Source organism: Colletotrichum lupini, chromosome 5 (assembly GCF_023278565.1).
Source record: "Colletotrichum lupini chromosome 5, complete sequence".
Lineage (NCBI taxonomy): Eukaryota > Fungi > Ascomycota > Sordariomycetes > Glomerellales > Glomerellaceae > Colletotrichum > Colletotrichum lupini.
The window spans coordinates 2,172,256-2,194,435 of NC_064678.1; the positions used below are offsets into that span (position 1 = coordinate 2,172,256).

Sequence of the window (22,180 nt, forward strand, 5' to 3'; positions counted from 1 at the left end):
AATAGCTTTAATATAATAATACTCGTTTAGTATTTTTAAAAACTATTATATCTACTTTTTTATAAAATTAAGTTTATAAACACTTTATGTATTATTATATTAATAATAAAGCGTATTTATATTTTAACTAAACTTTACTTTATTAGAACTATACTCGAGTTATAAAAAATATAGCTAAGGATATTACCTTTATATATAAACGTATTTATAAGATATTACTAAAAAGAAAAGTAATTATATAAGTCTTCTAAATCGATTCTAAACTAATTTAAAAGTAGTCTTTATTAATTATTTTTATAAATAAGTAAAGGCATAGCTTAAATAATTCGAAATAAGTACTTCTTATACCCTATTCTATAAAGATTATAGTATAGAGGTTATTAATAACTAATATAGTATATATATATTATTTTAAACCGATTCGTAACTTATTTAAAACTAATTCTAAATCTTTTTAGTATATTCCTAGTACTTAATTACTTACTATATAGTATATTTATGAGAATTTATATAGTAATAGCGAAAACTATTATATTAGATTTCCTTTAATTAAATACTAAGCTTATATAAGAGATTAGGCTATAAGTACTTAACTAGCGAGGCTATAATATAGGTATAAGTATATTATAAGACTAAAGCTTATAAAGTCCTTCGTAAGGGCTCTGCTTCTTAGAAAGTTCTTTCGTAATACGATCCGTGCACCGGTCGCTAAGTCATCGGCGTCCTGTCGCCGGCCGCATCCCGAATCCATTATAGCTTATTTACTTTTAATACGCTCTATATTATAAAGAGAAGAGGTTAATATAATAAGAGGAGATAAGTATTACCTTTTTATAAATAATAAGTAGAAATTACGATATTATAATAAGCTAGTTCTAAATCTATTCTAAATATATTCCGAAGTAATTTTAATATAATTTAGATATAAATTATGTTGTCTCAGAAGAAATTCTCTAAATATTATATTTAGTAAAATAGAATTATTAGGTACTAGTTAATATTATTATAAGACTAATAATTATTTTAACTTTTTATAATACTTATAAGCACCCCCCTCCACCGCCTACTTAAATACCTAAAAGTATTTATTTAGAATTTTAGAATATTATTAAAAAGATTAGTTAATTAAGAAGCGAATTAAATAAAAAAAACGTTCTGAATATATTTAGAATTAGTTCTTAACTACTTTTAGATATATTCTTATAATTAAAAGAGCTTACTAAGCTTCATAATAAATTCTATAGTCGGACTATTATAGAAATTTGCGGTGCCTTTAGTAATACTAATTAGCTTATAAATATTATATAAATATAAAAAGCTCTTTATTTTCTAACTAGGTTATTTTGCTTGGTTATATAGAACGAGTATTAATATATATAAGCCCGTTATTATATTAACGTAAGTATTTTATAAAGCGTTAAGAACTATTTCCGAATTAACTCCGAATCTATTCTAACTTCTTTTTAGTATATTTAATATTTTAATAATAATAAGTATAATTATATTTATATTACTTTTTATCTAAAGTAAGCTAAACTTTAAAAAAAGAATGCCTTTTTAACTTTTTAATTAAATACGAATTATAAGCATATTAAGGGCTATAATAAAGTTAAGGTTATTTAGGGCTAGTATAACGAAGTTTTCTAAAAAGGTTCTAAAGCGATTCTAAATCTATTTTAAAATATTTCTAAACTATTTATTAACTTTTTAAATAGCTATTCTACTCCTCTAAGTTTTTATAAATATAAAGAGTACTAAGATATACTAAAGGATATACTAACTCGTTTTTTAAATTCTTAAAGAGCGTTTTAAGTATATTATTTAATAAAAATATCTTTTTAAACATAACTAGGGGTTATTAAGTATTACTATTAACTAAGATTATAAGAACTTAATAAGTAAGTTTATAAAATCCTTTTATATAAGGTTTAGAATCGGTTTAAAACTAATTTAAAAAGGGTTTAGTTAATATTTATCTCTTAATTACGATCTATAATATTGCCCCTAGGAATAGTAAGTTAAAAAATATATTTAATTTTACTTAGTTTATTTCTACTATAATATTAAGAAACACGTTTTAAAAAATCGCTCCCTAAATTTAAAATAGAATTAAATAAGGGGTATTTTACTTTATTAATTAAAAAAGGACTACTTTTTATTATATAATTAACTACGAGGTAAAATAATTCGGAACTTATTTAAAAGAGGTTTATAACTAATTTAGAATCGATACTAAGTAATCTATCGATCTTACTTTAAGCTTAATATAAATCTTAAAAAAAATTATAACTAAACTTAACTAGACCTATTTATAAATACTTTTTAAAGATTAAGATAAGTTTTATACTTATATTAATACTATAGAAGCCCTCTATTAAGCTTCGTATATATAGAATAATCGTTTTGTCTTATTATTAATTTATATTTAAAAATAGATTAGAATCTTTTTAAAATTAATTTAAAACTAATTACTATATTTAGATCTAAGGAATATAATAAATACTTTTTTAAGTAAAATACCCTTTTTTTAGAATTAAGTATTCGCTTTATTTAGTAAGATATATTTATTATTAAAAAATATCGTACTTTAGTTAGTTATTTAAGTATTAACCACTTAGAACTATTTATAATTAAATTTAGAATTAATTCTAAACTATTTTAAGAGCAAAACGTTAACGTCGTTTAAAATAACGAGAACTAGCTCTATATAAATAAGATATAGGGGCTTATTAGTAATTTATTAAATTATTACTTCGTAATTCTTTAAGCCTAGTACTTTTTAATATAAGTTTACGTAGCTAGTTAAGGTTTTAGAATTAGTTATAGTTATAATAAAGGGTATAAAATCTATCCTTAAGCCCTTTAGAACTCTTTTTAAATAGATTACGAGGTCTTTCTTAAGTAACTTTTTCTAATATTATTCGTTAAGATTTACGTTATATATTTATAATAAATTTACAAAGCGAGGTTATTTAAAGTTAAAATAAGGATATTACTAAGCGTTATACTTTATTAAATATTTAAAAAAGGGAGCTACGTTTAGAAATAAGCTAATTAGAGCTTAAGGAAAAGAGATTACGATTATAAAAACTATAATAAAGACTTTAAAAATAGTTTAGAATCGATTCCGAATTACTTTAGACCCTATTCCTCCTTATTTTATAATAATTCTTAATAATAATGTAATATAAAACCTAAAAACTAAAGTTTAAATATATAATATATATATTATATATATTATATATATTATATAGTAGTTTTTTCCGGCTTTATAGGCGTAAAAAGTCGACCTTAACGGGATTACGTTTTTAAGGGAAATTATATAATATAGTATACTTTTTAATTATATAATACGCATAATATACCCTAAGCACGCGCTTAACGTAATATAATAATTTTAATATAAAAACTATTATATAATTCGGGATAAGTAAGCTACCTTCTTCGTTACGTAGCGGTACTAATCAAAAAAGTGGATAGTAGAAGTTAGCCGTAATAATTAACTATAATAGTCGGCCGTAATAATTAGAGGCGGCCTTCTTCAACTATAGAAGTTCTAAACTTTAATAACGACGTAGAGGTTTCTAAAAAAAGGGCTAAATAGGCTAATATTTATTACTTATACTAAAGCTCGTAAAGATTCTTTTTATTCTTATCGCTTTTAATATTACCTAAAGCTCTATTTAAACTAAATAAATTTATTAAATAAATTTACTAAATAAACCTATTAATATATAAACTACTACTTAAATAGCTAGTTAAATAACTAGTTAAGAAGTTAGCTAGTTAAAATACTACCTCGACGAGAACCTAAAGATACTTATTAATAAGTCTACCCTTTTTAGGCTAGGCGCCCTCGGCTAGCTCGATATTATAGTTATTATAGCTAACGTAAGTATACTTAAGGATTAGTAAAGTACTTTTTAATAATACGGAATTTAGCTAAGTAATAGTACGAACGCTATAAATGGCCGGGCTAATATAGACATTAAGATTTAGTATATTAATACCGGCTTAGAAATTATATTTTATAGAGCTAGAAATCTTTTTAATATAGGCTATATTATAAATATAAGGGAATATATAAAGGGCCCCTTAATTTTTAATAAAAAAGAGTATATAATACGGGATTTAACTACTTACGTAGGCTAGTATTAAGAGGTTTTATATATATTAAAATAGGTATAGCTTACTTTTTAAACGGGCGGGGGAAGGTTAGGAGTTATTAATAAAAAGAAAATAACGGTCGAGTCGGTTAACTATTTTAATTAGTAATTAGGTATAGAGCGTAATATACCTAGTTTTCTTTAATATATAATATACGGTACGGCCCCGGCGGATTGCTCTATCGGGGGGATTATATATATTATATATATTATATATATTATATATATTATATATATTTAATAAAGTTATAGTTATTTAATAATATAATATATTTTATAATTATATATTAAATATTTCGCTTATAATACTTTTTATTAATATACTTAATAAAGATAATTAAGTAATAATATAATATGATATAATTATTACTTTAGTCATGTTTTTAAGTTTTAAATAATTTAATATTATTTTAATATATATTAGATTTAGTATTTAGTATACGTATTACGATTCAAATAATATTCTAATATTATTATTTAAAACTATTTAGTTTATAATATTATAAAGAAATTAAGACCTATATATTATTATATTTTTATTTCTATTATTTTAATTACTTATATTATTAAGTATTATTTAATATAAAGTAAACAGTATTATATAAATAATATATAATTACTTATAATAATAAATAGGTTTTATAATAATAATAAAGATAGATCAATATATATATATATATAACTATATATATTAATACTATATAATTAATATTAAGACCTGCCCGAGTAGTTAGTAAAAGCAGTATATATATATAAATATATATAATAATAAAAATATAAATAATAACGTATATAATAAGCGAGCTGCCCAGATAAGCGAGCTGCCCACCCGATCGTAACTACATTATATTCGTAACTAAAAAATAGCACTTAGAAAAGTAATTTAATTAAAACTATTTAATATCCTCTTCTTTAAACATTTCTTTAGTAATTTAATATATTTACGTATTATAACTAGTATTTTTATAGATATTATATCGTTATTAACCCGTTTTAATCCTTAGTTAACGACTATTATTTTAACGCGTTTCTTTTTTAATTTAGGTTATTACCTCTTTTTATAACTAAAGGTCTTCCCTATTAGCTACTATAAGACTTCCTCCTTATTTAAGACATATTTTCTTAGCCCTCTTACGTTAGCTAAGTAAGTTATTCTCTTCTTAAAGGATTTAGTACTCCGACTTTAATAAGGTAATTTAATATATAAATCCTCGCACCCCCTTTAATAAATACTTAATAACTTTAATAATTAAAGTTAGGGAGCTATTTTAATAATAAGTAATTCGAGTTTTAATAAGTTATAACTATAATAATACTTTTATTAAGTTATTTAATATTTAAAAAGTCTAAGTTAATAATATTATTAAGAGGGATCCTAGAGGCGTTAAAGTATATAACTTTATATTAAGCTTAAATAGTACACTCTTTATATTTAAAAATATAAGCCCGGCTCCTCTAAATCCTCTCTAGATATTTTTTTCCGTAATCGCTTACGTAAATACCCTATAAAATATAAAAAAAAAGTCCTCCTTTGTAATATAAGTATTACTCTATTATATTTTTTCCTTAATTTCTTAGCTATATACCGTTTTTAAAAGCTTAAAATATTTAATATCTAAGGGCTATAGTAAATAAGACGAATAAGCTAGTATATAAAAAGTAATAATATTATTCTTTTTATAATATAACTTAAAATCCGTAAAGTAATAACTTTCGTATTCGTTAATAATAAGGAGGTAATATTCTAGCACGTATAGCTTTAACGAGGTAATGCGGGATATTCTTATAAAGAATATAAAAAGTGAATATTCATATAGAAGCAAGAATATATGAAGATAGGGGAAATAAGCGTATATAAAAGAGGTTTTTGTAGTAAAGAGAGTAATATAGTTAAATTACTATATGAGAAGTTGCTTGCTTAACGAAAGGTCTAGGTAGGTAAATACACGCCTATATATAGGCATAAAAACCTCCTACTAGAATATTCCATTGCTTATTAATTATAATATAATTAATAAGCGTATACGTAAGTGAATGCGTAATCGTAGTACGTAATTCCGCCTCGAGTAAATTCCAGATTATTCAGTTACCTTCCAGTACTTTCCATTGCTCACGTAAGCTTATATAAGCAGTATTGCTTACATAATCAATACCTATAATAATCTACAGAAATCGTAGATTAATATGGTATATAGTTTGCTTACGTAATATTGATAATAAGGCGAATAATAAGGTAAACAAAGTTACCTTCGTAACAATATTACTTATTATTAAAATATTCTTTATTATATTAGTCTTATTTTAAAACTTAGTTAATTAAAATAAAGATTATAAATATATATATTATATATAAAGTTTATATTTTAATTAAGGTAAAATAGAAAGTAAACTAATATTAGTTATATATTAAAACTTTAATTTTATAATATAATAATAAAATATAGAAGTAGTTTTAAATCCGTTCTATATTAGTTCTAAATTAATACTAAGAAACTACTTATAATAGGTATTTTTTAAAAGGACGAAAGTATAAACTACTAAACTAATTCCGAACTATTTCTAAAATAATACCGAACTAGTTCTAAATTACTTATTATTATTATTATTATTATTTTTAATATTACTTTTAATCTTAATATTTTCCGTATTATTATTATTATTTTTATTTATAGTATTATTAAAATTAATTATAATAGGATTTTCCTAAGTAGAGATATTTTTTTAAAAAAAAGTAATAACCTCCTCTTTTTTTACCTCCTCCTTAACTTAAGAGAACTTTTATTAAAGTTAGTAAAAACTATTAAGCTAAGAGGGGGGATAGGCTAGATAGTTTAGAATTAGTTTATAATTAGTTTTAAACTAGTTTTAAAATAACTTATATTTTTTTTAAAAACTATAAGAAGTATATTTAAACTTAATATTTATATTAATAATATAACGTATAATAGCTATATTAAACTAAGTAAAAAGTAAGAATTAGTTTAAAATAGGCTAAGAATTATTTTAGAATTATTTATAACTTCCTTACTTCCCTTATTATATATAAAAACTTTTAAAAAGAGAGTAAGAGATCTAGCCTTTTTTTTTTAAAATAAAATAAAAAGGGGGCCGCGGACTTTATAGTTCTTATAAACCTTCTCTAGCTTATTATAAAAAGCTAAATAAATAATTAGTTAATTAATTCTAAATTAATTCTTAATTAGTTCCGAAATAGTCCTAAACTACTTATTTAAAGCTTTATTATTTATATTAACTAAGTTAATATTTATTTTATAACTCTTAATATATATTAGGATATTATTAACCTTATATTTATAAATATAAATATAAAAATTACCTTTAAAATAAATTAAGTTTCTTAGAAGTTTAGAATTAGTTTAGGATTAGTTCTAAATTACTTAGGAATTACTTATAGTTATATAAGTAACCTTTTTATTATTAACTAAGAATTTATAATATATTTTACTAAGTATAAGCTTAATTTTATTATTTTAAATAATTTTAAATTAGTTCTAAACTAGTCCTAAATTAGTTCTTAATTATATACTTTATTATATTTAAAAAGAGGTAAGTTCTTATAGTAAATAAGATTACCCTTAGGGCTAGAAATACCTAAATAGTAATCCTAATACGCTTCTTATCTAAAATTAGTTCCGAACTAGTTTAGAAATAATTCTAAAATACTTCTAAAAAATATAACTTATTAAATACTTATAAAAGATTATAATAAATAGAATTAATTCGGAACCGGTTATAAATTAATTAGGGAGCGAAAAAGTAAATTAATAACCCTTTTTATAAAGGGTTTAATATAAATAAATAATAAATAAAATACGAAGCTAATAAGGGTATAATAGGGGCTATTTATATAGTAAAATAAGAGGTATATAATTAATAATATAAGTTATAATTAATAAAAATAGTCTATACTTAGCTAAGGATTTTCTAACTAATTAAAAATCCGCTTAGCTAGTCCTATAGTAATTAAACTAGCTAATTAGAAAATTAGTTAGGTCACGTCCTTTTTCCTATAGTTAGGTTAAGTAACCGGGGGGGCCACAGGTCAGTTTACCTATGTTCACTCTTCTCTATAACCCCCAAGTCTAGCGCAGACCTCGTCCCAGAGGATAGGGGGGCGGTGTATCCGTAATTCTTTCTCTCTCTCTTTCTCTCGAGTAAAGATTGACTAAAATCTTCATCAGCGTCAAGCAATGCAAAACTTAAAAAATTTGGTCTGCACAAATTTTCGTCAGTCCTGACTAAAGACTTCTTTCCTAGTACACTGCGTACCTGCTCAGTGACATGGCTCCCAGCTAGGATTTAGACGAGTGTCCCCTGAGAAGAGATCAGCCAGCCACAGAAACACCGACGGCAGGTCAAGACGGGAGGCTGTAACACGAAGCCCGACACTCAAGAGACGAAAGGAATGGAGGGCAGCGAAGCAAGGCAGGAAGAAAGAGAAAAAAAGGACACAGACAACCCCCGCGTCCCAACAGCCGTCTGCATACCAAAAGACAAACGTGAGGTGCCGGCAGCTTGGCACCCTGGAAAGGGACCACGAGTTCGTTTGCTCAGCTTTGCTCGTGCAGCTGTCTTCGCAGAACACGCACCGCCCCGAGAAACGTGCGTTTGGAACAATTTCTGAGCTCACGGACCGTTGGGAGTGTCGATCCATTACGTTCTCTGCAATTAGAAAGAGAAAAAAGGGTCCAAGCACTACCCGCAACATACATACACACTTACGTGCTCTGCTTACACGGCACGGCTCCTGCGCGCGCGTAGTGCCCTGAGACGAGACCAGACGAGACCAAGACGAGACGAAAAACCCAAGTCCAGACTTAGACTACCCGAGGAGGAGGAGCGCGCCGTTGGAAAAATGCAGGAACCCATCTTAGTCTTTGGGGCCGACGGCACGTGGAAGCTGAATGCGCTTTCTCTCCTCTCAAGTTACCTCGTCTGGTCGTAAGCGCCAGTCTCAACGGCGTCTTTTTCATGGCGTTGTGGGCAAAATACATTTACTAGAGACCAAGAGTTCGTCAAGAGACGTTACATCAAGGAGACTTCACAAGGCGAAAATGTTGAAGTTCTGCAGAGTGACAAATGAACAGTAAATGATGTGTTATCTACAACCAACAGATTTTACAGACAAGATCGTTATGAATATTCAGCTGGGGCATGCCAACGCAACGAATGCCCCCCAAAAGCAACAAACTCAAACCTGCTTCCGCGGCAGGGCCTCCCAAAACAACAACATGGCTTCGGGGTATCATCCACAAGAAATTGTTTCGCTATCGTGACAAGGGCACATCTCCTTCAAACACTACGACCGCGATGGCTGCTCATTCGAAGCCGGTCGACTATTCGTAAGCTCCGTTATGCTTTCACTCTCGTAGTTTTTTGTCCTGCGGTTCTGGCTCGGGATTTTGAACTGGTCGCTGTGCCTGAAACTACCCACAATTTCCGTCACATCTGGCCGTCGAGACGAATATTTAATATCGGTCCATAGTGTCTTGCAGGCCTTCCATGAAGTCACCACATAGATGAGCGCATTCCAGAAGCCCTGAAGCGGGAGAACAAAGGCACTCATAAACTCTAGCGGCGTCGAAGACTCCTTGGTGTGTATGACCGAGTAGACGCGGTTGGCGCTCGACGGGACCCAAGTGATCAGAATGACTGTAAAGAATAGGATCGAACACTTGGTGTAAGACCAAGCCGCGTTGTTGAGCTCGTAGTTGCGTCGACGAGCAGAGTTCATCGGCCGCTGGGCGGAAGTATCCGCCGTGTTACTTTCGGTAGGCGGGATAGCCGCTTCGGCTTGTGATTCATTGCGGCTATAGCGATTGGCAGAAATGCTGACAGAGTAAGCAGCGTTGGGTAGTCGTGGGACTGGCCCGGCTTCCGAGCCACGTCTTCCCACTGTGGCAAGACCAATAGAACCCTGAGGCTGATCCATCGCTTCCGAGGTGACGTAGACTTCGGTCGTCTTCATCGAGGTTAGAACGTCGTGGAACGAGTTCATTTGGTCGTGGTCCGAGGAGCTAAAATGGTGAAGCTGCTTTCGCTTTTGGTAGATTTCTCGGCCCGCGCGGATGTAGATGAAGAAAGTGATCAAAATTGCAATCCTGTAACAATTAGCAAAGCCCAATTGAAGCGACAAATAAACCTACCAAACGGGTCCGTAGAATGTGAGAATGCGCCAGATCTCCCACTCAGGTCGAATCCAGCACCATAATGTCGCGTTGCCATAGACCCTCAATCCATCGCCGTTCCTGACAAAGACATAGACCAGGGCTGGGATAAAGGGAATTCCATAACAGCAGACGAGATACGGTATCTCCATTCTCCGTAGTCTTTCGGCGTCGAACTTGTAGTAGAATGTCAAGTAGACGTTGATAGCCATAGTAAGCGTCCAAAATGCATCAGCCGGCATGAACCTGCAGTGTGTTAGTCGCGAACCAGTAGCGGGGCCGATATACCAACATTTGAACCAGGAACGCCTGAAGCTGGCAGCCTGGCGAGTCCGGAGAACCAATGTAGGACCTTGCCATGAGCGTTCCAACGTTCGTCATCATATTTCCAAAGGAAGCGAAGAATACAAGCCGATTGATGGGTTTGTGGAACGCTCTAGACGAGCAAAATGTGACAATGATGAATACACATCCCAGCAGCGAGAAGACCGAGCAGGTTCTTTCTATGATACTGAGAAGGTCGAGGTCTCCTTTGTCCAAGTTGGCCTTCTCTTGGGGTGTGTCCATTTTGTCGATGGTAGTATACGGAACCGGCAAAGGCCCTTTTGTGTGGCCGGGTCGATTTACACGATACGAAACAACGTCAGACTGGTGTCTGTGTTGACGGCAACCAGTGGTGTTTTGAACAAGTGGTAGTGATTGTCGACGGCTTTGGTCGTGGGCCTTGCTCGAAATGTTGTAAATCGGTTTCGTGAAATGGTGGATGGCCAACCGTTCAAGTACGCTGACCTCCCTCACTGAAAGGTCCCAGCCAACGAAAGTAGCGACAACTCCGACGAGCAACGGGTTGTAAAGGTGTTGCCCAACCCAATAGGGGCAGTCCAATATGTCAACTTCCTATCAAGATTCTATGCGAACTCCTGACCAGGATGGTCTGCAGGAGAGCACAAGCGGATGTGCTGAGCCAGAATCCAGGAACCGAATTGTCGAGAAACGAGAACCAACATGGTCCGGAGAGGGCGTAGAAGACGGGATCAAAGATGATGGCAACGACGGTAAAATGTAAGAAAAGAGGAAAGGAGCCAGTCATCAACTCATCGAGGCGCCGCAGGCCCTGGGCCTTCGCATGGCGTGTAGCAGGGGCTGTGTAGGGCCGGATTGGCCAGTATGCTGTCGAGACCATGTTCCATGTTGGGACGGGGCGTGTAAGTACGTGAGTACCCTCCTGGACACCCTCTTGTGCAGAGAACCACGGGAGAGAAGACACTACAGATACCTGGCAATTGCTGGAGATTTGGTGTGGTCGCCATGTCCGCGTGAAGAGAAGTGTGAGGGCACTAGGGAGTTAGAGGATGGATGTTGTGGAAGCTGGAACAGGCCAAGTGAAGGACTTAGCTCGCCGCATCCGGATCCACTGGAACCAGCTTGGCGCGGGGTCGGACGAACCTGGGGACGCCAGGGACCCCTGGTCGATTCCCTCTAGCAGCACCGTTACAAGGCCCCCCTGGCCCTGGGCCAAAGTTCTTCGTTAGGTGGGTGAGCTGTCGAGCTGCATATCCGTAGGTATTCTGCAGTGCCCGTATTCGTTGAACAAAATTGCCTTCAGTTTCTGAACTCCCTGAGTGATGGCCGTCGCCATCCTCCCTCACCGCGTGGCCTCCTCATGGTGATCGGATACCCCTGAGCTGGCATTATGATGGGAGCTTGTCATCCTACCCAAGCCAACCCTGTACTTACTTCAGGCGGAAATATCATGTTTTCTCGCGGAGCTTGGACGTGCAAACCTTGGTCAAGGCGGCGGGATGGTCAGCGGAAGGGTACCACGGTTCCAAACCCCAAACTGTCTGGCACTCAGGCGCCTCCTGGCCGATGCCTTTCTCGACTTCCATCCTCCTAGTGAAACCCTTGTCAAGCCACCGCAAACCAGGGATCGAGGGCTGTAATTTGGATGTGTCGTCGTTGGACCAAAGGGAGCTCGTGTTTGCTGACCCCATGAAGAAGACTAGCAGGGTAGTTGCGATAAAAAAAATCGGGATCACGACTCGAGGAAATTGGGAGTTTTCCATAGACTGTAGGGCTAGTTGGCCTTGCTTTCAACGAAATGCTTAAGCCGTAGAAGGGTCTCATTCTGCAACCCTCTGATGGTGCTGTTGGAGACGGGCCGTGGGCGCTGACGTTCTGCTGCAAAGTTCCGTACAGCACCATCCAATCTAATAGGGCATTGCCACGCTGTAGAAGGCGGCAGCTAGCGAAGACTGACGTCCGCATTGCTTTCACCGTATCATCCGGTGTGCTGGTGACAAAGCCATGGTGAATCAGGTATGAACAAAGACTGATCTCTGACCTCTCAAGATAGGGAGCCTTTCCGTTTCGGGACGCAACGGTCAGTGTGCAGTCGTTGGTTCGCGCAGGGCCTTACGAAGAATTCGTCATTGAGATGGAAATAGGTACCTAGCTTGACGGCCAGCCACAATGACTCGAAATGCCGTCGATTTTGCTGGCTAGCTGCTGCTTTGTCCCAACATCTCTCAGACCGGCTGACGGCACGGTGGTAGCTTCGCCCACGTGGAGAGCGCCACGATCGACGATGTCTCCGAGCTGGTAGTGAACGGGTGCTCGTAGGATGGAATCAAAACTGAGACGAAGTCGACGGCGGCGTGATGTCGTCTGGAGTGTGGTCTCCTATGGGTTTGAGATGGGACGGGGCGATACTTTCCAGCGCCGCGCCGTCTGCGTAATCCGTGGTTCCGACTGCTCGGTGCCAAGCCACACGCCAGAGACGACTCTATGGAAGATGGCTGTTGGAATGAATTGTTGGACTGGACGAGACCACGCGGTGATGAGAGACCTAGCTAAACCTCGGCGACGAAGCTCAGATGGATTTTGACCGACCCCAGTTTTAGACAGCCACCTTACAATTAGGCACAAGCTGTGCCGTCGTTTGAAGACCCAGACGGGATAATACGGCCGTACCGAGGTGTCTGTTGGAGGATCTGGATGAACGCTGATTAGCTACCAGGCCTGCCAAAGCCCGGAGGATGGGAGGCGTAGAAGCCTAGAAGGGTTAAAATGCATAATGAAGGCAAAGTCTGGGGGAGGAGACTCGTGAATCTGCAGTGCTGCGGTGCATGCTCCGAGATGAACTTGGTTGGGTGCGGTCGACCGGAGCGAAGCAGCAGGTGCCAGGAGCCTACGAATAGGAGGTCGGGACCTAAAGAGAAGGAGGCCACAGGGCGGGAGGTTTCTGGTGGTGACAACGAAGGCACGAAGAGTGACATTGAAAATGGGGAATTTACCCACATTTACCCCAAAACTGCACCACTCATTCCCCAGGACCCAGGTGCCTGTTCCTGCCTATCCCAAGCGGGGGAAAGTGGGGCTCTCTTCCGAGCATCGGTACGTACCGCACAGATATCCGTATCTCTTCTGGGAATCGGCAACCACCAAGCTTTTCGAGTCAAACACGCCGGCCTTCCAAGAGTCCAACCATGGCAAAGCCAACACGCGGGTCCCATCCATAGGGCCTAGCCCAAGCTGGAAAACGGATGGACTGTTTGTCTTCATTCATCAGCTTAATTTACCGGCTTATGCCGTGCCTCCGCGACTCTGGTTGCCTACTTCGCCTTTCTTTGAGCTCTTCGTTGTCGTTGGCCAGCCTCGATCCTCGGTGCTGACCTTATTTTTTTCTTTTTTTTCTTTGTGCCGCGGCGGATCATAACCTCGATCATCCTGTTATCATATTCCAGCGGTGAAGAAGCTTGGTATGGAATCCGGACAAGAGGGTTGCCTCCGAGGCTGGTTGCCACTGACGGCATCAAATCATGTTACCTTTGCCTCCAACAGATCCGAGGTCTTGGTGCCGGCGGTCCATTGCCTCTGAAGGGGGTCAAATTGTGTTTCATCGATCGCAGCGTTCCAAGACTGCTACCTTGGACGGACTTGAGGGCGTTTTCCCGGCTGACCATGGCCTCGGGAGTGGCTCTTCCTCTAAATGCCCAGAGGTTCCTCGACCAGGTCTCTCGTCTTGGCTTCTCGTGGGCAGGTACTATACGGTCGAACTCTAACATATTGTCGGTATACGACCCTCCGCCACAGAGCGACAGATCTATGGATCTGGATGACTCAACAAAGTAAAGGTGGGCAGATTGCGGAGAAACACAAAGAGGCCTAGCGAATTGGTGACATGGAGAGAGTCCTATCCCAACTTTTTTCACTAATGCCTTTATCAAAAACCCTCACTTATCCATATAGTCTACGGGATACAGACAACTACAGCAGTTCCAGACCACACTAGTCACAAAATGTCGACAGTCAACCACACCTGCTCTCTTACCCCAGACTTGCCTGCTTCAAGGGTCTGCCCTTGATGCGCAATATGCGTGATCGAAGGAGCTGAACCTGGCCATCCATGCGGGGTTCTCGTCCGTGCGTTCCTGTCAGAATTAACATGAGCCGCCACAACGCCGCGGAGGAGAACTTTCCCCTGTCGACTCGGCCAGGGCGGTGGTGTCGATGCCCTTTTCAGCCATAAAATTCGAGCAGATACCTTACGCACTCTGATATAGTCCTCTCTGCTGGCCAGCGGGGTGGTGACGACTTTGTCCGACCTTCTTGTGGCTGGCTTTGCCTGCTCTGGTGGTCTCGTCGACTGGGGCGGCCTAGGCATTACACAAAAAATATGAACGAAAGGAAGGAGGGGAATACTGACCTTGTAATTCACGCCCCTGTCCGGACTCGAACAGCGCGCCCCTCAGTCAACCCGAACTCTGACTTCATGGGAGTATTTGTTTATTTGACCATTCGACCACCTCGCACACAGCTTGACCTGACCTCGCCGACCTAGACGGGCGCTGCTGTGCTGGTAACGGGAATGAGATTGAGGGGGGGTATATACTCCTGGTCCGACTCGGTAACGTAGATTGAGGAAGGAGGGACGTAGGGGTGGGAAGGAACGGCTGAGCGAGGCCTGGATGGTAAATGCTCAAGATCGTGACCCATAGGGCCGCATCTACCTAGGTAGCTTCTTCGCTCGTCGCAGCCGCCTTCACATCCTTGTCCACAAATCACTACAGACCCAGACAAAGGTTGATGAAGAGCGAGAAGGAGAAGTCATCGCTCCGTATCCTGGTTTCTAGGCCAAGAAAAGCCTCGTCCAAGTTTGAGAGTGGCCAGAGCCACTTTGGTGGCAGGAAACAGATATAGGCAACAGAGAACCCCCCTCGCTCAACTTTCATCTATGCAGTCTCTTGTCTTGTAATTCAGCCACCACGAGAAGATGGGACACACACGAGCCAACTGCCTCATTGGGTGGCTGGTCTAATCAACGTGCCGCTTTCTTGACAGCGCTAGCGTCTGGGGTAATACGTAGACCCGAACGGTTCTTTTCGGGAAAGGAGGGCGATGGCTCCTATCAGGGGTGCGTACGCCACCACGGCGACATTCGCGAAATTTGAGCATTTCCTCCGAGGACGCTTTGACGGATGTAAGCTGAATCGGTGATATTCTCTGGGGGTTGCAATTCAATGTTCCCCTCTGTCTGGTCCAGCCACGCGGGATAGACAGGAAGACCATAGTCAGTTACTGAAGGAGGCTAGAGGTAGCATGGGCTTGCTTGAAGGGATCGAAAGGAAGCCGAGAGAAGCCCGGGTGGGCAGAGCTGTCGTCACATTTCACATTGCGGCGAAGTACATCTACTTCCCAGGTGTATTTGGCCATGGCGAGTCCGCAGCTTTCAACATACTCTTGTATCCAGGCCTGTTTTTCTGTAAGTCTCTTCGGCTTGACGTCCCGTCATGCCCAGCTGCCGGGGGAACGCAACTTGGCGTTCGAACAGAAACCACTGATCTGTGGCCAAGGTAGAGAGGCACGGCTCGGTTGTTTAAACTGTTCTGGGCAGGAGGACGAGGCAGACTACTCCAGTCGATTTGTGAAGATGTGAATCGCCGAGGCCAAGCAAGCAGTCTGACTTTCCACTCGAGACTTACTCGTCGTCGGTCGGTTGACCGTTGATCTACACTCTACCCTAGCACTATCTGGGTCTTCTGGATTCTAGACCAGCCGCAAGCCAACTTCTGAGTGAATTTTAGCGCTCAGTGAAGGTCGGTCTCTCTTTCGGCGAATCTAAGCCAGGTTCAGTATGGTCGAAGCAGTGGCGTCGCGATAGTCGGATTATGCCTTAGTCGTAGTATTGCGATCGTTGTTCAATCTTGAGGTCAGTCTTTCTATCGAAGGAAAGTCGAACGGGAGATGGCTTGCCAGAAGCAAACTGATCTATTGATTTTCCGTATCATGCAGTAAAGTAAGGTAAGTTGGGATCGAACATTTTCAAGCTCACAATTGAGGTACGAGATGGATAGTATTGCCGATCATCCTTTCGACTGACATCGTCAGTCTTTAGCCCTCATCTGGAATCCAAGGTCGACTTATGCCTGCCAGAGTTCATTAGAAAGCAATAGCTGTTCAAGGTTTTGGCTAAACTTGTGGCTTTCGCGATTCGAAATACTGAAGTAGGCTTTGTCCCATGTCTCATCCAAGGCCATCGAAGCGGCAGGTACCGCTTCTTTGGAGCATTCTCCTGGAAGAGGACAGAAACGACATGTCATCTCGAGAAGTCACAACGGCAGAGGAGCCTGCTTCATCACTGTTGAGTCTTTGTGGGATTCGGCATCGTCTCATTGTTCGGTTTCGAGGTTGAACGAGGGCGGCTTCCATGGACACCTTCTAGTTGCTTGTTCGTCGCACCAGGGAGTCTTTGCTTGTTGGCTTCTAGAAACCTACCCTTCCATCGATGGAGAATAAGATCTGGGCCATTCCAGCTTTGTTGAAACTTCACGTATGTGGAAGGCCAGAAGATGCGCGAGCAAGCTTTGTAGGTACAGCCAAGTTGAAAATAAGAAGACTTCATCAACAAACAGCCTCAGATGAAACTCATAATTTCCAAGTTTTCAGAGCATGAGCAATCTTGATCTTGAATCCTGTCAAATGGCGGATAATCACGCAACTTAGTATCCTCGTCACACCCCTCCCAGATAATATCTGAACTCTCCACGAGGAACGGCACAATGCCACGAGGCCACAGAATGTCGAAACGCGCGTCCAAACGCAGACACGCAAGCCCAGAACCGGACTTGAGTCTCACAGAAGGGATCCCCATCATCAAGGCCCGTCGATACCCCCCGCGAAAAGACGTCGAATATCACGTAACAGGAAGACACCGGTCGTTGTATGAACACCATCCTCCCCCTCGTTCCCCCAAACGCCACCGACACAATCACCACATCGAAGCCAACTCGAACACAGATGGCGATCTGAAGATGATCCCCATGCCACCAGATTCGCCCTCGACAGCCCTCGTTCTCAGGACATCAAGAACACCGGGCCATAAGAAAGACAACCGAAAGAACGACGACGACAGCTACCTGGACATCGTGAGACGCCGCCGAAAACCTAAGCATAAGCCCGGCCTCGAGCTGAATCTCGAGCCGGTGATCCACAGAGCCTCGAAACGTCGCCGCAGCATCATAGACGATACCGGACGCGAGATACATGAGCAGCAACAGTGCAGCGACCTCGTCGTCGACAACTACCGCTTCCGTAATCGCATCCTGTCCCTCCTGGACGAGCAACGCTCATCGGTCGAGTCGTGGGCCCGCAGCGTCGGCGCGGGAGGCCCGGCTGAGCCGATGGACTGGCAGCCGGAGCAGGAGCGGGTCGTGTACATTGCCCGCGACCTCGTGGAGTACGGGTGCTACGAGGACCGGTGGAGAATCGGGGGTGGGCAGGAGGAGCAACCGCGGCAGCAGCAGGAGGGCAGGCCGACGGCCCAGCTCTCGTCGGAATTAGTGTCGTGGGCCGATCAGGGAGAGGATGGGTCGGACATGTGTGGGGCGCCGGTACTTGGCTTAAGTCTTGTGGATGTGATTGAGTGAAGCGGGGGTTGGGCTGCATGAAGTCTAGACGTACATGATGGGGATAGGGGTTCGTGAGCTTCTACTGACATTCGATAATGGAGGTAATCGGAGCCAGACGGAGTGTGAATGATCGCATATCAGGATGGATGCTAGTCACTGCGAGAGCCAGTCACCACGAGGGGGAACAATATGAGGCAGCAAAAAGCGCAACGAACTACTACTCCTATTCAAGTCTATAAGCCCATTAAACATGTCATTTTCACCGCGAGGGACTTTTTGAATACCTATATGGGTTAACATGCAAGTTTTGAACTAGACCAGTCCTAAATTCCTAACGCCTGTCCAGATGAAGTCCGACCGACCGTACCCATTGAAGCAAAAGTCAAATCTCGTGGGAATCTCGCAAATGTACAGATTCAACCGCTCACCCACCACTCTTCTTTACGCAACGCATACAATACTTTTTTCTCCCATTTCTTTTTCACATTTATTTCGCGTAGCGCGAGTACTCGGCAGCGACGAGGCAGTGATCACGCTCGAAGGGCTCTGTGATAATGTGTTAGTCATGGGGGGGTTTCCACTTCCAGAGAGGAAAAAGGGGGTTACGAACCTAGCGTAAGCTGCTCCTTGGGAGTGATGCGCTCTCCTCTCAGCTTCTCGACCTCCATGGCGAAGACCTTGTGAGCGGGGGCGGTACTGTCGATACAGTTGGCCTTGATAGAGATGAGGATACCACCGCCGACCTTGAGGAACTGGTGGGCGTTCATGGCGACGATACGGGCCTGGTCGGGCTGAGCAACATCGGCGAAGATGCAGTCGACCATGGGCATGAGCATGCGGTACTTGAGGGGTTGACGGGCGTCCTCGACAATGGGGACGACGTTGGTGCGCTTGGCGGCCATGCCGATCAGATCACGGCCGGAACGGGGGGAGAACTCGACAGCGTAGACGAAGCCGGTAGGACCGACAATATCGGCGACGTGGGAGACTGAGGTACCGGAGGCACCACCGAGGTAGAGAACCTTGGAGCCGGGGCCGAAGTAGAGCTTCTCGAGACCACCGATGACGGCGGCGGCCAACTTGGAGCGGAAGGGGTTCCACACGCGGTACTCGATCTTGGTGGTTGTGGTGGTGCCGTCCTCGTTCTGGGTTTGGTTGTCGACAGAGACGCGCTTCTCGCCGTAGACGGACTCGCCGGGGACAATGTTGCGGGTTGCGATGGCGTCCTCCTTGCCACGGACAACGAAGACACCCTCGTGACGGTGGGGCTCCTGCGATCTTTTGTTAATGGACAAATCCTTACCACGAGAAGAAAACCCTTGAGTTGTGACATACCACGATGACCTTCTGACCTCCCTTCTGACCGCCAGCAGCACCACCACGGCCGCCTCTGCCGCCCTTGGAGACACCTCCACGGCCACGGCCACCGCCAGGACCACCGCGACCACCGCCTGCAGGATCATGTTAGCATACTCATTCTTTCGCACTCGACATCGCGAAAAGCAGATTCTCTCAAGACTCACCACGACCACCGCCGCGTCCACCGAAACCGCCGCGGCCACGGTCACCACCGAAGCCTCCACGGCCACCACCACGGCCGCCGAAGCCACCGCGGTCACCACCACCACGTCCACCGCCGAAACCACCACGACCGCCGCCACGAGGAGTGAAGGGAGCCATTGTCTTTTAAATGTGTGTCGGGTAGTCGGAAAAGACTAGTTGTTGCAAAAAGAAAGAGCACAAGACTGGCAGTTCCCAAGTTGCGAAAGAAGAGTCGAATTGGGGGTGAGAGGCGCAGATAATGCTAATCCTCTTGGTGGCGGGTTGGGACAACTGGATACTGGGCTGGGTGTTTGAAATTTTTCGTCGGACTTTTTTTCTGAGAGCTTCAAGAGTACGCACGGGCCAAACTGACAGAAAGATTGTGGGGTCATCAAGGTGATTGGACAATGCGGAATTTCAGAGGAGCCGCCTTCCGGCAAGTTTTTTTTTACGATTAGATAAGGAGGGACACAGGGTCCACCTGCAAAGTGGGGTCTCAGATTCGGGGAGAGGCAGGAGCGTCAGAAACCAGGTGGTGGTGTCCAGTACCTGGCTTGCAACGGAATTGAAGAACACCTCAAAATATCATCCTTTCCATTTGTCCCAACTCCCCAAGCCGCAATCTCATTCCAGAAAAACCAAACGAAACACCAGACTGTTCATCAGTTCATCGGAATAATCGTGAGTATCATCAGATTTCCCATTGCGATTTTTTCCCCGGCCAAAGCTGGAAGAAATCGCCCATTTACCCCATAGGGTTGCGGAACCCTAAGGCCGACCCCCCTGCCGTTTCCCGATCCGCAAGCGAGCCAACCCGGCGCAGGAGGGCTAGGGTCAACGAAAGTTGTGAATTTCTTCTAACCTCACTCTGACAGCCAGCCCACGACCGACCACCGACCGACCACCGAAACCATCACCACACCCAACGATTAAGATGGTAAGTCGCACCGCCGCTCGCTTTGCCTGTGTTCCGCGTCGACGAGGAAGAGGAGGAAATCTGTGCAATCGACGAAATTTCGACCCTGTTTGCAGCCGCCGAGACGATTCCCTTGCCCCTCGTCGAAAGAGGGTCGAAATTTCACGATGTCAAAGGAAGAGAAAAAACTGGACTTGTGACTGAATTATGTCACTCATGATGGTCGACCAAGAGGAGGAATAAGGAACATGCGGAACACATGGCGACATACAATGCTCGTTATATCCCAGAACCCAAAAGACTGACCCTTATCGTCACAAATTCAGGTTCGCTACGCCGCTCAAGAGATCGCCCCCGCGAAGTCGGCCCGCGCGCGCGGTGCCTACCTCCGTGTGTCCTTCAAGAACACCCGTGAGACCGCCCAGGCCATCAACGGCTGGAAGCTCCAGCGCGCCGTTACCTTCCTCGAGAACGTCTCCGAGAAGAAGGAGGCCGTCCCCTTCCGCCGCTACGCCGGCTCCATCGGCCGCACCGCCCAGGGCAAGGCCTTCGGCGTCACCAAGGCCCGCTGGCCCGTCAAGTCCGCCGAGTTCCTCCTCGGCCTCCTCAAGAACGCCGAGTCCAACGCCGACGCCAAGGGCCTCGACACCGGCAACCTCGTCGTCAAGCACATCCAGGTCAACCAGGCCCCCAAGCAACGGAGACGCACATACCGTGCCCACGGTCGCGTATGTTTTATCACCCGAGTCTATCCTCTTAGAAGGAGAAGGATAGAGACCAGCAGCAGAAAGTGGACGAACTAACCCATGCCACAGATTAACCCCTACATGTCCAACCCCTGCCACATCGAGCTCATCCTCACCGAGGGCGAGGAGGTCGTCCAGAAGTCCGAGGCTGTCGCCGGTCGCGAGGACGTCCGCCTCAACTCCCGCCAGCGCGGTGCCCGCACCCGCCAGGCCATCACCGCCGCATAAACGAACTTTCCAACTCTTTAATCTTTTAAGAAACGGATCTTCGATTTTTGTGGCGTGTGTGCGGTTCATGACGTGAGCAAAAAGGGTCGGCGCGAAGTGTGGACAAGCGCGGTACACCACAACAACCCCCCTGGGATGGATTTGGTCTTTGGGTCGTGGATGGATGCGTGGATTCAAATACAAAAAAGAACTTTGCGGCTTTTCATATGCTGGTGTACAGGAAGGCCATGGTCTCATGGCATTTAGGGATTGGCATGCGAATTCACACGCGCAACGGTCTGCATGGGCCACCAATAAACAAACATGCAACAATGATTCCCCCATGGCGGTCCCTAGTTTACCATGATCGGCATCGGCATCGGCGTCAAACGGTTACGAGGAAATGCATTCAATTTTGGCTTGCTTCTGCATCAAATTACTACAATGTCGCGCCCTCTGTGATCAGTATGGAGTATTACGCTGCCCAACTCTTCGAGTCTTGAGG

At 41.8% G+C, this 22,180-nt stretch overlaps 7 protein-coding genes across 7 annotated transcripts; 5 read left to right on the top strand and 2 right to left on the bottom strand.

Annotated features, from left to right (window-relative positions):
• Window positions 1–9,486: 9,486 nt before the first annotated feature.
• CLUP02_10037 (G-protein coupled receptor) lies at window positions 9,487–10,921 on the bottom strand (the record flags this gene model as incomplete). Its single annotated transcript, XM_049289013.1, has 3 exons — window positions 9,487–10,288; window positions 10,334–10,600; window positions 10,647–10,921. 3 exons carry the CDS (start codon window positions 10,919–10,921, stop codon window positions 9,487–9,489), a joined length of 1,344 nt encoding a protein of 447 aa, XP_049146157.1.
• Window positions 10,922–11,240: 319 nt separating this feature from the next.
• On the top strand, window positions 11,241–11,505 carry CLUP02_10038 (uncharacterized protein; the record flags this gene model as incomplete). Its single annotated transcript, XM_049289014.1, has 2 exons — window positions 11,241–11,416; window positions 11,466–11,505. The coding sequence occupies 2 exons, from the start codon at window positions 11,241–11,243 to the stop codon at window positions 11,503–11,505; spliced, it is 216 nt and encodes a 71-aa protein (XP_049146158.1).
• A 2,132-nt stretch (window positions 11,506–13,637) lies between these two features.
• On the top strand, window positions 13,638–14,488 carry CLUP02_10039 (uncharacterized protein; the record flags this gene model as incomplete). Its single annotated transcript, XM_049289015.1, has 2 exons — window positions 13,638–14,021; window positions 14,054–14,488. 2 exons carry the CDS (start codon window positions 13,638–13,640, stop codon window positions 14,486–14,488), a joined length of 819 nt encoding a protein of 272 aa, XP_049146159.1.
• Window positions 14,489–17,433: 2,945 nt separating this feature from the next.
• CLUP02_10040 (uncharacterized protein) lies at window positions 17,434–18,282 on the top strand (the record flags this gene model as incomplete). The annotated part of the gene is made up of 1 exon (XM_049289016.1): window positions 17,434–18,282. The coding sequence occupies one exon, from the start codon at window positions 17,434–17,436 to the stop codon at window positions 18,280–18,282; it is 849 nt and encodes a 282-aa protein (XP_049146160.1).
• A 469-nt stretch (window positions 18,283–18,751) lies between these two features.
• Window positions 18,752–19,944, bottom strand: CLUP02_10041 (fibrillarin; the record flags this gene model as incomplete). Its single annotated transcript, XM_049289017.1, has 4 exons — window positions 18,752–18,810; window positions 18,875–19,535; window positions 19,600–19,715; window positions 19,788–19,944. The coding sequence occupies 4 exons, from the start codon at window positions 19,942–19,944 to the stop codon at window positions 18,752–18,754; spliced, it is 993 nt and encodes a 330-aa protein (XP_049146161.1).
• Window positions 19,945–20,343: 399 nt separating this feature from the next.
• On the top strand, window positions 20,344–20,562 carry CLUP02_10042 (uncharacterized protein; the record flags this gene model as incomplete). The annotated part of the gene is made up of 1 exon (XM_049289018.1): window positions 20,344–20,562. A coding segment is annotated over one exon (219 nt), but the record flags the coding sequence as incomplete, so codon positions are not given.
• A 178-nt stretch (window positions 20,563–20,740) lies between these two features.
• Window positions 20,741–21,696, top strand: CLUP02_10043 (ribosomal protein L22; the record flags this gene model as incomplete). The annotated part of the gene is made up of 3 exons (XM_049289019.1): window positions 20,741–20,743; window positions 21,049–21,450; window positions 21,538–21,696. The coding sequence occupies 3 exons, from the start codon at window positions 20,741–20,743 to the stop codon at window positions 21,694–21,696; spliced, it is 564 nt and encodes a 187-aa protein (XP_049146163.1).
• Between the last annotated feature and the right edge of the window lie 484 nt (window positions 21,697–22,180).